Here is a 12,914-nt window from a genome sequence, read left to right on the forward strand (position 1 = left end):
TTCTAAAATATTCTCTTGTTTGATTAATATCTTTCCTTTATCATCATTAATTGCAACTATTTTTTTTTTCTGTTTTTTTTTCCTTTTAGTTAATTAGCTAATTTTTTGTTCTAGCTTTATTATTAGATTCATAGAGGAAGATTGTTGTATAGATATTTTCCCTCTAGCTTTACGACTTAATATGTCATTATGGTTAAATTTGATTTTTATCAGTTAAGAGATTTATTTGTGCATTTACCGTTGAGTTGTACCTCTAGAACGTTAATCTCATTTTCTAAAGACATTAATGTTTGTCTATGTTTTGTTAGGTAGGTTGCACTATAGCTTATTATGATGACTGTTTTAAATGCATCCCATACAATAATTGTTGAATTAACTGAACCCTCACTATTTTTGAAGTATTCTTCAACATATTTTACCATATATAATTTAAAATCCTCATTCAACAACGAGTTATTATCTCCATAATGAGGGAGGATCATTTATAGAATCATTGAGCAACTCTAGTGATATACCTGCATGATCACTAATTAAAATATTCTCAATATTATTTATTTATTTGTTACATTTATATCCCACGTTTTCCCACCTATTTGTAGGCTCAATGTGGCTTACATGGTCCCGGAGAGGTGTTATAGACTCCGGTGTACACAAATACAAAGTGATGTTGTGGTAAGATAAAGTTCATATGGCACAGCCACACTAGGGAATCGTACAACGGAAGAGTTGTGTTATGGCCATTACGTTCTTTAGTTTTGTTGTGTTGCAGAGATCAGGTATTTATGTTGGATCGGTAGGGTATGCCTTTTTAAACAGGTTAGTTTTTAGTCTTGTCCGGAAGTTTAGGTGGTCATTCGTAGTTTTCAAGGCTTTTGGTAATGCGTTCCACAGTTGTGTGCTTATGTATGAAAAACTGGACGCTTAAGTTGATTTGTATTTGAGTCCTTTGCAGCTTGGGTAGTGCAGATTTAGGTATGTTTGTGTTGATTCGGATGTGTTTCTAGTTGGTAGGTCGATCAAGTCTGTCATGTATCCCGGAGCTTCACCGTAGATAATTTTGTGAACCAGAGTGTAGATTTTGAAAGCAATGCGTTCATTGATTGGGAGCCAGTGTAGTTTTTCGCGAAGGGGTTTTGCACTTTCAAATCGCGTTTTTCCAAAGATAAGCCTAGCTGCCGTGTTTTGAGCGATCTGAAGTTTCTTTAAGGTTTGTTCTTTGCATCCTGCATAAATTCCATTGCAGTAGTCTACATGGCTTAGTACCATTCATTGTATCAGGTTGCAAAATGTTCCCCTCGGGAAGAATCGTTTCACGCGTTTTCCACATTGAATGGAACATTTTCTTTGTTGTGGATGTCACTTGGCTCTCTAGTGTTAAGTTGCGGTCCATTGTAATGCTGAGGATTTTCAGGCTGTCTGAGATAGGGAGGGTGTAATCTGGGGTGTTGATAATTTTGGGGTTATCCGCGCTGTGTAGGGATGAGAGGATGAGACAGTGTGTTTTTTCTTTGTTTAGTTTTAGTTGAAATGCATTTGACCAAGAGTCCATGATGTTCAGACTGATCTTGATTTCGTTGGTGATTTCAGTATGTATAGTTATAGAAACTAAATTTTTTGAAATAAGGAAAAAGTCAATCCTTGAGAAGGATTGGTGAACATGTGAACAGAAAGTGAAATCAAGATCAGATGAATGGAGTGTCCACCATATGTCCATCAAACCCTCCTCCAAGACCATCTGAGCAAGACCTTTGTTACCATGCTCAATGTTTCTTCTTGGTTTCCTATCCAGCAAAGGATCCATGACATGGTTGAAGTCACCAGCTATAATGATGTCAGTGTGTGCTTTGTTTATGATTTCAGCACATAGGTTTTGAAAAAATTCAGTTCTACCAGCAGATGGCACATAAATATTGATTATATAATATTGAAATCGGCACGTAACAGTCTTTTACAAAGCCACGTTAGCGTTTTTAGCTCACAGTAAAAATCAACTGGCGCTAAACGCTGAGATGCCCATTATATTCCTATGGGTGTCTCAGCATTTACCTCCAGCTGATTTTTACTGCGAGCTAAAAATGCTAACGCGGCTTTGAAAAAGCCCTTGTAAGCGGAAGTCATTTGAATATGTGCTTTTTTATTTACAGCAGTTGCAATTCCGTTTTTTTTTTATGAGTAGCAGGTGAATAAAAGTAGTCTTTTAATCCAACTACCCTTTAATTTTTCAGCTTCTTTGACACCAAGATGAGTTTGAATAAGACATAGATCAGCATCAGTCTTTTAGAGCTGACCTAATAGCTTTTTCTGTTTTATAGGGTTGTTTAATCCACTAACATTTAATGAGTATAGCTTAAGAGTAGACATTCAGAACTATTAAGGATGACTAGTCATGTGAATGTATGGGATTTTTATATTTTCTTTTTATTATGATAGTATTTAATAGTTGTTTGTACTTAAAATAAGTAAACACTTGACCATCCACAACAATCAAATAAGATAAGAGCTTCTCAGGGTGCACAGGAAACAGCCTAAATTCAATAGTAACAAACAAGGCAAGGCAGTGCTCCTGCGAAGCTACAAAGGTCCAGAAGTTTTGATTCTTCAGACGATAACCCTTTTCCTACGTTGGGGATGCTTCTTATGCATATGTGGTAGCTGCATATGCTGAAGAGCTGTTCCTTCCTTTCCTGAGCCTCTCTATCTTGTCTCCTCTCTGTGGTTTTTAACTGCTCTGGAGAGGCTTATTCAGTGGCACTTACATGGTTAGGCCCCATGCCGAAGCAGGCAAACTTTGTGCAAGTTCCGGGGGCGGAGTTGGCACTTATACAATTAAGTGCCAATATTCAGTTCTTGACCATGTAAGATAACCACTTAAATTGGGCCGAATAATTAGCAGTCCTATCTTTAAGCGGTTCTGCTTATGGGATCAAGGGCTTCAAGTTACACTTAACCGCATAAGCTTTAGCATCCAACCTTAAAACTGGATATTCATTGCGGGTGCCCAAACATGGCCCGACACCGCCGCCGGCTAAATATCAACTGGTAGAGTAGTTAGGCGTCATAGTTCCAGAATAGCACCAGTGCATACATTTTACAACCGTTTCTGCCATTGTAGCATGGAAATTACACACTGAATTGGCATCTAACTTTTGGAACACTATGGTGCACATTTTCAAAGCAGATGCACTCTTAAAATGCCTAACAAATCATCCAATTGCTAAAATTGTCCAAATCCTGATTTTGGAAAGTCAAAATTTGGACGTTTCATACTGCAGTTTGTCCAAATAGCAAAGGGGGCTAGAACAGTCTGTGTGAAGATTTGACAATGCCATCTACAGGCGTGCTCTTCCTTCCCCACCTAAACATGCCTTCAGGAGCACCTCCTCTCAATGGGGCTGTTACTATTGGCCACATTAAGGAAAGAGAATGTCATATAGACTGCAAATGATAAAGATAGAATTCAAAAATAGCATTTTATTCATTTTTTTTTCATTTATCATATACTGATATGCTGTTTTTCCCTAAAAGACTCTAGGTAGTGTACAAACACATCACAGACCTTCAGTAGATGATGAGGTCATTTTGAAACGTGAAAACTTGTCAACTAGCCTGAACTTAGTTGAGTCATCAAGAAAGCTAATTAATTTTAATAAAAATTAGACAATGCTTTAAACCCAAAATGTTGTGGAAGCTTTTGTTTGCCTGTCATACTTAAACAAACTTCTTTATTTTCCTCTTGTAACAGACGAACCAAACTCCTGGAGTCCTCCCTCTACAACTGCCCCAGGGCTGCCGGAAGTAGCCATTCCCCTTGATGACATGATCTTACCATTAACTTCATCACATCTAGCTCTGCCCTCTGGACCTACTTCCCAGATAAACCCATACCCAACAGGGGATATTGGGAAGGAACGAGACGTGGGAAAACCAAAGGAGCTTTCAGCTCATGGTCACAAGAAGAAACGAGTAGGAGAGTCGAGAGAGAAGTCAGCGAGTCCTAAAAAGATGGACAGGTCAAAGCGGGAAGAGGCTTCCAGAAAGGGATCCTCAGATGGCAAACTCAAGAGGTTTGAAAGCAGGAGGCCCACCTCAGAAGGCAAAGCAACTGGAAGCAGGGATCTCACTGAGGCTGGAGCAGGGGGCAGTGTGTATACTGTAACCAATGAACCTGGAATCAACAGATCTAGGTCCCCTGCATCCAACAAAGAAAGATTGTCCTGTAGAAAGGAGGATCGCAAATCTGCTGCAGCAGCCACTGAAAAACAAACAGTTCCTGTTTTGGAAAAGGTCAAGTCTGATCCAGCTGATGCCACAAAGACATATAGTAGCAATAGCTGCAGTTCTCTTGCAACTTTCGTGGACCAGCAACAGAGAGAGCAGGGTGGAAAGTACACTGAATTCTCCAGGGAAGGGCATCTTCATTCCAGTAATACACGCACCACCACAACAGCCAGGAAGGCAGCTGTCTCGCCAGGGCCATGGAAGATTCCGGGGTCTGATAAGCTACCTGCTGTACTCAAGGCTGGCACTTCTGCAATGACCAGATGAAGATACACTGGCTGTCACCCTCTTGCTGTTCCACAGTAGAGTCAGTACAAGTCCTCCTAGCTTCTGTCTCACGTTATTTAAGTTTCTCTTTAATTTATTTTAACTCGCACATATATACACACATACTGAAAACCTTTTGAGAATCAGAAGCATTTCTGTGTAAGTCCATGAGAATGTGTTCAACACCCAAGACGTTCAAGAAGCATGTTCGAGAGTATAAGTAGAGATTTAAAACTGTACCTGAAGTTCCTGGACCTTCTCCGGGAACTTTGGCAGCTATGGAAGAACCAAATTAACGTGAAGGCTTAGTGCAGAGTAAACTTTAGTAACTTTTTTTTTTCCACTGCATGAAGGATTTGGGTTTCATCCAACCTTTGTAGCAAGAAACTGGTCAAGTTAGAGCAATCATAAACTGGAACATCGCCTTAAATACAACTGCACTGAGCAAGCTGGAGCTGAGAAAGGGTTGTATCTTTTAATTAAGCTGAGACATTGTAAATATATTGCTATCAATATATCTAGACAGGGGTTAAAGTTTCTTTGAAGAGTTTGAAAGTGTCCAGCCATGACATGTCGTTGAGTAATACACCTGCTGTCAGCACCATACCGGAAGTTAATTGTACGCTGCTGGATGATTTAGAAAGCAAACAGAGTAACTGGTGTGCTTATCTGTTTTTACCGCCATTGTTTGTGACCAACCATATCTCTATACGTGGAAAGGGAATCATGGTAGAACTGTAACTGAAAATTCATTCTGGGAAAAAAAGATTTCTGCTGGCACCTAGAATTGCACCAAGTTGCACGTGCATTTTAACTCATAAAAAAATCAAAACTATGATTTACAACTGCATGACCACATCCTTTGATTCTTAAAAAGCTGCGGTTTCTTTACGCTAAGACCTTCCCGCCCAAACAGAGCTAACTCTTCAGTTTACACTGTGACATATATGTAATGCAAGGCCAGCTGTTTTTTTCTTCAGCCTGATTAGTTCAATGTGGTTATATTGTGTTTTGACAACCCAGTGGCGTCGCGAGGGCAGCTGACACCCGGGGCAGGTCGCCGCTGCGCACCCCCCCCCCCCGGGTGCAGTGCGACGCACCCTCCCCCCTCCGTAGTGCAACACCCCCCGCCCGCGAGAACATACCTGGAAGGCGGTGAGGGGCGGGTGGGCGGGCCAATCCGCCGAGAGCACGCCGCTGGGGGGTGTCGGCGCCTCGCTGGTTCCTTGCTCTCGCCCGGAACAGGAAGTAACCTGTTCTGGGGCAGAGAGAGCAAGGAACCAGCGAGGCGCCGACACCCCCCAGCGGCGTGCACCCGGGGCGGACCACCCCACCGCCCCCCCCCCCTTCCTACGCCACTGTGACAACCTTAAACCAGCATTAATTGAGACTCCTGTTCCTTAGAAACAACAAGAGTTGAGTAACACATACCTACTGTAAGTATTCATGAAAGGATTTCAGTGCATAGGTTGTGAGGTATCTGTTCAAAGATTAAGTGCAGCCTCTCCACAGCGTTGACAGTAGGCTCCAGATTTGCCCAGTAAGTTTATCCAATCCTGAGTTTATCCTGTTGCATGCATGGACTTATTTGACCTTTTTTAGGGAAATGCAGCAGGGCAGTGGTATTCACCAACTGTCCTCAAGGGCCACAGATGGATTGGGTATTTAGGATACCTCTAATGAATATGCATGAGATAGATTTGCATGCATACTAGAAAACATTAAAGATAAAGCCTCTTCATGGGGGGGGGGGGGGGGGCAATTCTTAAACAGTCCATGGGGTTTGTACCTACAGGTCTGTAAGCTAGTTCTCAAAGGGAAACTCTGTATCTGAAAATTGCTCTTGTGGGTTAATTTTTCACACACAAAGCACGGTTTACATGCAGAAAAAGTCTTTTTATCAAAATATGCAGCCAAATACATGCTATAAGTACACATGTCAACTAGATAATGTACACTTATACGCTCATTCTACATAGCTGTTTCTGGGGGACACTGTTCGGGCAGAGCAGAGGTGAGGCTCTAATGTACTTATATATTTTGTAAAATATATGCCTAGAGCCAGGGGCAGACTGACCATTTGGGCAACTGAACAGTGCCCAAGGGCCCAGAGGCTGTATGGGGCCCGAAGGCTCTGCCCAGTTGTTGTTTTTTTTTTGTTACATTTGTACCCCACGCTTTCCCACTCATGGCAGGCTCAATGTGGCTTACATGGGGCAATGGAGGGTTAAGTGACTTGCCCAGAGTCACAAGGAGCTGCCTGAGGTGGGAATCAAACTCAGTTCCTCAGTTCCCCAGGACCAAAGTCCACCACCCTAACCACTAGGCCACTCCTCCACTCCACCACAGCACATTGCAGCCCTCCCCGGACCTACCTTGAAGGCCTGGTGGTCTAGTGGCCTCTGCGGGGCATCGCTGTGTTTTAAAAATGGCTGCCAAGACCCGCGAGACTACTGTGGTAAGTCTCAGCAGCCATTTTGATAAACACTGCAGCACCGCCACTGCTGGGCATAGTAGTGATAGCGGGGCGGGAAAGAGTGGGATTCTTTCCTGCCCCTGAAGAAGCCATTAGACCACCTGGCCCTTCAAGGTAGGACTAGGAAGGGTGACGGCGGTGGTGCGGGAAGGGTGACGGCGGTGGTGCGGGAGGGGGGACGGGTGTGGTGGTGGGGTGGCGGTGTAGTGGCTGGGCAGTGGCTGGTGGGGTCCAATGACCTTTACTGCCTGGGGGCTCCAACCACTGACAGTCCGCCCCTACCTAGAGCAGATACACACATTTACATTTTCTTTGGTCAGCTGTAAATTTGTGTGTGAGTATTTTCTTCTCTCCTGGAGGTCATTGTATGATCCTCTTTAGCCCTGGTTTTACTCCACTGTCTGCAAGGATGTGTCATCTTGATTACTTTGAGGTCCATGAGGGTCAGCCTGGTCAGAAATATGTGGTGCCACTGGACAGGTGTAAGCAGTGCCTTTTTTCTAGCGAAAAAGGTGCTGGTACTCAAATGCCAGGCTACCCACCCCACCCCACAATAGCTAGGCCCCCTGCAACCAGTTACATAATCTATGACAAGACAGAATTTGTATTTAGAGCATGAGCTGCTTCATTAAAATATGAGGACCATGGGTCAATTTTAGCAGACAATGGAAAAGGTGCCGGTACTCAGTACCCCCTCAAAAAAAGCCCTGGGGGTAAGACAGTACCCCTGCCTCCATTCTACACAGATTTATCTCATGCATATTTATATCTAGGTTTGCCATTGATCAACTGAGTTATTTGTACATGGCCCTGTTTTTCAACCCTTCATGACTTATGCAAGTGAGTCCCTGCCCATGGTTGTCACAGCCCTCCTCATCCCCAGGGAGCAGCCCCTGCACAAATTAATTGTGAATATCCTGAAAACTAGACCAGGTGGTGTGTCCTGAGCCCCTTTCCAGAAAAATACCTCATGAAAGTTCAGAAAATGTTTTATTTTTTGATATTATTTTCCAGTGTGTTTCATGAAAGTTCCGTAATGGAACTGCATTCATGTTGACCAGTAAGAGTTTGTTTTTATTCCTATATAAGTACATAAGTAATGCCATACTGGGAAAAGACCAAGGGTCCATCGAGCCCAGCATCTTGTCCACGACAGCGGCCAATCCAGGCCAAGGGCACCTGGCAAGCTTCCCAAACGTACAAACATTCTATACATGTTATTCCTGGAATTGTGGATTTTTCCCAAGTCCATTTAGTAGCGGTTTATGGACTTGGCCTTTAGGAAACCGTCCAACCCCTTTTTAAACTCTGCTAAGCTAACCGCCTTCACCACTTTCTCCGGCAACGAATTCCAGAGTTTAATTATACGTTGGGTGAAGAAAAAGTTTCTCCGATTTGTTTTAAATTTACTACACTGTAGTTTCATCGCATGCCCCCTAGTCCTAGTATTTTTGGAAAGCGTGAACAGACGCTTCACATCCACCTGTTCCACTCCACTCATTATTTTATATACCTCTATCATGTCTCCCCTCAGCCGTCTCTTCTCCAAGCTGAATAGCCCTAGCCTCCTTAGTCTTTCTTCCTATATGTATGACTGTGAGGGAAAGAAATAAGTGAAAACTAAGGCTTAGATTTACAAAAGTACATTTACTACTTTAGCAATCTGTCGCCATTAGCACGTATCATTAGTAGACAGAATCCATTGTATAAAATGGGACCTCCAAATAATGGGGAAAAAGGGTCCTGCGGTAACGGTGGGGGCTGTTTTTCTGTGCGCCAGTGCCTTTTTTAGCGCAGCGGGTAAAAAGCCCCAAAAATCAAAATGGCCATACCCTAAGAAAACTCCTACTGTGTGGCTATGCGGCGGGGAGCCCTTACCGCCACCCATTGAGGTGGCTCCCACGGTATTCTGGCGGTAACCGGACAGTGCACGGCGATTCCCAATTACTGCCACACTAACCGTTTTCAGGGGGAGGGTTCCCCCTGAAATGGCACGCGCTCAACTCGGAACTATTACCAGCGGTAGTCCCTGAATAGCGAGCGGTAAGTCCGTGTTAGGCTTACCACTCTGTGGAAGGGCCCCAGTGTGCTTGTATGTGCTCTAAGCCTGATCCACGGAGTCATATATGTTAGGGAGGTAGGGGCAGAAAAGTTTTTATTTCATTTTGTTTTGTGTTTGTTGTGTGTCGTTTTGTAGAAGCAAGCACCATTTAGTACCCGTTAAATGAAATACCACACACTATCCTATATAATAATTCTCACCTCCAACAGGATGTGCTTGGGACCGTGCCTGCCGGAAGTGGTCTGCTAGGCAGGCATGCTCTGACCTCAGTGACATCAGTGACAGACAATTTGGCAAAGCAAAACAATCTGAGTGCTGGCCATTAGGACACAGGGTTGATAGGAGAGTTTTAAAAGACTGAAGGAACCGAAAGTGTTAAATGGGGGGAGGGGGGGAGTTCTGAACCACTGAAAGACATGAACATTTGGGAACAATCTGAATGCTGGCCATTAGCACAGAGGGTACATAGGAGAGTTTTAAAAGACTGAAGGAACCAAAAGTGTTCGGGGGGGGGGGGGGGGGCAAGTTCTGAATGAATGAAAGAAATGAAAATTTACGAGAGGAACACAATCTGAATGCCGGGCATTTGTACACAGGGTAGATAGGACACTTTTTTTTAAAAATGAAGTACGTGAAAGTATTACATCTTGGGGGAGGGGTGAGGAGGAAAGCGGTGGGGTATCCTGATATTGGGCGTTAGGGCCACGGAGGTACATAGACTTTTGAAAGCCTTAAGGAACCCAAAGTGTGGGAAGGAGGAGGAAAAGGAGGGGAGGGAACGGGGTGAGGGGCATTAGGAACAGGGGAGGGGGCCCTGTCACACACTCTCATTCTCACACACACACACTGTCACACACCCGCATATTCGCTCTGGCTCTCTCTCTCAAACATACACACTCCCAGGAAAACCTTGCTAGCGCCCGTTTCATTCGTTCCAGAAACGGGCCTTTTTTACTAGTTACAAAATAAAACAATGCAAAACGTGTCTCTCTAATATTTTTCTACATGGCCAAGCTATATGTTTGAAGGTATTCAAGGAAAAGCTGCCATTATTAGAAAAGCTCCACAAGGCAAAAAGAAATATCCTGACCAACGTGATGAAGGGCATTAAAAAGAGGCAGTAGGCAGCTCAACAATTTCCTTTCCATTTCCTGGGCCACTGAATCTGAGATTTCTGCTGCTTTATGTGATCTTCAGGCTTTATTCTGAGCCAATCAGAATAGCTTTCTCAGCCACACCCATTTTGTAAGCTGCCTTTCCAGTGGCTGATAGTTCATTGTGTTCTATCTCTTTTATAATGATACAAAAAGTGGGAGGACGACCAAGGATCCCAAAGACTGAGAAGATGTATATTAAAAGTGAATAAACTTCTCTTTTATTATACGTTTTCTCAGTCTTTGGGATCCTTGGTCGTCCTCCCACTTTTTGTATTATTGTTGTTCTCCGTGGGGAGTCTTGAGTTCTCCACCTTGTGGCGGATTTTCTCCTATCTCTTTTAGAACACATCATAATTTTTTTTTTTTGTTACATTTGTACCCTGCGCTTTCCCACTCATGGCAGGCTCAATGCGGCTTACGTGGGGCAATGGAGGGTTAAGTGACTTGCCCAGAGTCACAAGGAGCTGCCTGTGCCTGAAGTGGGAATGGAACTCAGTTCCTCAGTTCCCCAGGACCAAAGTCCACCACCCTAACCACTAGGCCACTCCTCCACTGTTGCTACTATTCCATGTAGAAGTTGGCCCTTGCAGATCACCAATGTGGCCGCGCAGGCTTCTGCTTCTGTGAGTCTGACGTCCTACACGTATGTGCAGGACGTCAGACTCACAGAAACAGAAGCCTGCGCAGCCTTCTACATGGAATGTTGCTAGTGGAATAGGAATGTAGAATCTCCAATAGTAGCAACATTCCATGTAGAATCTCCAATAGTATCTTTTTTTTTTTTTGTTACATTTGTACCCTGCGCTTTCCAACTCATGGCAGGCTCAATGCGGCTTACATGGGGCAATGGAGGGTTAAGTGACTTGCCCAGAGTCACAAGGAGCTGCCTGTGCCTGAAGTGGGAATCAAACTCAGTTCCTCAGGACCAAAGTCCACCACCCTAACCACTAGGCCACTCCTCCACTGTTGCTACTATTTGAGATTCTACATGGAATGTTGCTATTCCATTAGCAACATTCCATGTAGAAGTCGGCCCTTGCAGATCACCAATGTAGCCGCGCAGGCTTCTACATGGAATGTTGCTAGTGGAATAGCAACATTCCATGTAGAATCTCCAAAAGTAGCAGCATTCCATGTAGAATCTCCAGTAGTAGCAACATTCCATGTAGAATCTCCAATAGTAGCAGCATTTCATGTAGAATCTCCAATAGTATCTATTTTATTTTTGTTACATTTGTACCCTGCACTTTCCCACTCATGGCAGGCTCAATGAGGCTTACATGGGGCAATGGAGGGTTAAGTGACTTGCCCAGAGTCACAAGGAGCTGCCTGTGCCTGAAGTGGGAATTGAACTCAGTTCCTCAGGACCAAAGTCCACCACCCTAACCACTAAGCCACTCCTCCTTTGCATAGAGCACTAATTTTCCTTTCCAGGTAACTTGAAAATTAGATCTATTTTTAACCTCTGGTGGGATCGGATCTTGAAAGCCAATGTAGTTCTTAAAGAAAAAAAAAACAGTCCAAACAAAAATTCAGATATAAAATTCTCTATCAGTACTGATTTTTGGCCTCCATTGCCCAGGATTGAACCAGTGGCCCTGTACTATATAGATTCATTTATGCAGTGGAGTAAACTCAGGACTGGGTCAACCTGTTCAAAGAAATGGAGTTTATTGGCACAGAATGTGGATGGTAAGGCCTTACCTGCTAATTTCCTTTCCTTTAGTCCCTCCGGACTGGCCCAGTGATTGACTGATGGGTTGTGCATGCCTCCCAGCAGGTGGAGACAGACTTCTGACTCACCAGAGATAGCCAATAAGAGCCCTTGCTAGATAGAAGAATCCAGTACACAGTACCAAAGCAGAAGGAAAGAAACCTACACTCTCTGCACCCAGGAACCTGAGCAGCCAGGAAGAGAGACTGACAGGGCTCACCACCTTCCATCTGCTAGAGACTGAGAATATTGGATTCTTCTGTCTAGCAAGGGCTCTTACTGGCTATCTCTGATGAGTCAGAAGTCTCAGTCTTCACCTGCTGGAAGGCGTGCACAACCCATCATCAGTCAATCACTGGGCTGGTCCGAAGGGACACTAAGGAGTATCATCTCATTGAAATGCAGAACAGCTAGCAAAATTATTTCCTGCAGATTAGCAAACCCCTTTGCATAAAACTTTGCTACCTTTGCAAATGAGCATGAAAAGATAATTACACACAGGCACGTGAAAATGTTTTTCACCAGTTTTTAAAAATACTCATAGGTCATTATTTATGATTTTGCATGTAGTGGATTATGTGTGACATTTTACTACAAGGTTGGGGCCAAATTTGCAAAATATTTTGCAGAAAGCATGTTTGCATGAAAAAAAATCATGCAAAACTCTGAAATGTTAGTGTTTTTTGCACATTTCTCACAATTTTGCACATTTTTCATGGAACAAATGTATGCAAATCTATTGTATGAATATTCTGCATGGAAACCAAACCAATGCGTGCAAATCTAGAACTAGATCTTACTGTCAAAAGGGTAACCTGTCATGGCACACAGAACCATCATGTCTAACACCTAGACAGCAAGAGTATTTCCCAACTTAGCAAACAGTACCCTTGCTAAATAAAGTCATAGTCTCTCTTTCCGAAGGTTTTGAATTTTCCTGTCACAGTTATTGCACCAAAA

The 12,914-nt window shown here is 43.5% G+C and overlaps 1 protein-coding gene across 1 annotated transcript in view; it reads left to right on the plus strand.

Moving 5' to 3' along the window:
• The window catches only part of MAGI2 (membrane associated guanylate kinase, WW and PDZ domain containing 2), a 1,230,330-nt gene extending 1,224,775 nt beyond the window's left edge, over nt 1–5,555 (plus strand). The window contains exon 21 of the mRNA XM_030216294.1: nt 3,743–5,555. Coding sequence (XP_030072154.1) covers nt 3,743–4,545 — 803 coding nt within the window. The 3' untranslated portion in view covers nt 4,546–5,555. The remainder of the gene's footprint in view (nt 1–3,742) is intronic.
• The last annotated feature ends 7,359 nt before the right edge of the window (nt 5,556–12,914 follow it).

This window comes from Microcaecilia unicolor, chromosome 10, assembly GCF_901765095.1.
Source record: "Microcaecilia unicolor chromosome 10, aMicUni1.1, whole genome shotgun sequence".
Taxonomy (NCBI): domain Eukaryota; kingdom Metazoa; phylum Chordata; class Amphibia; order Gymnophiona; family Siphonopidae; genus Microcaecilia; species Microcaecilia unicolor.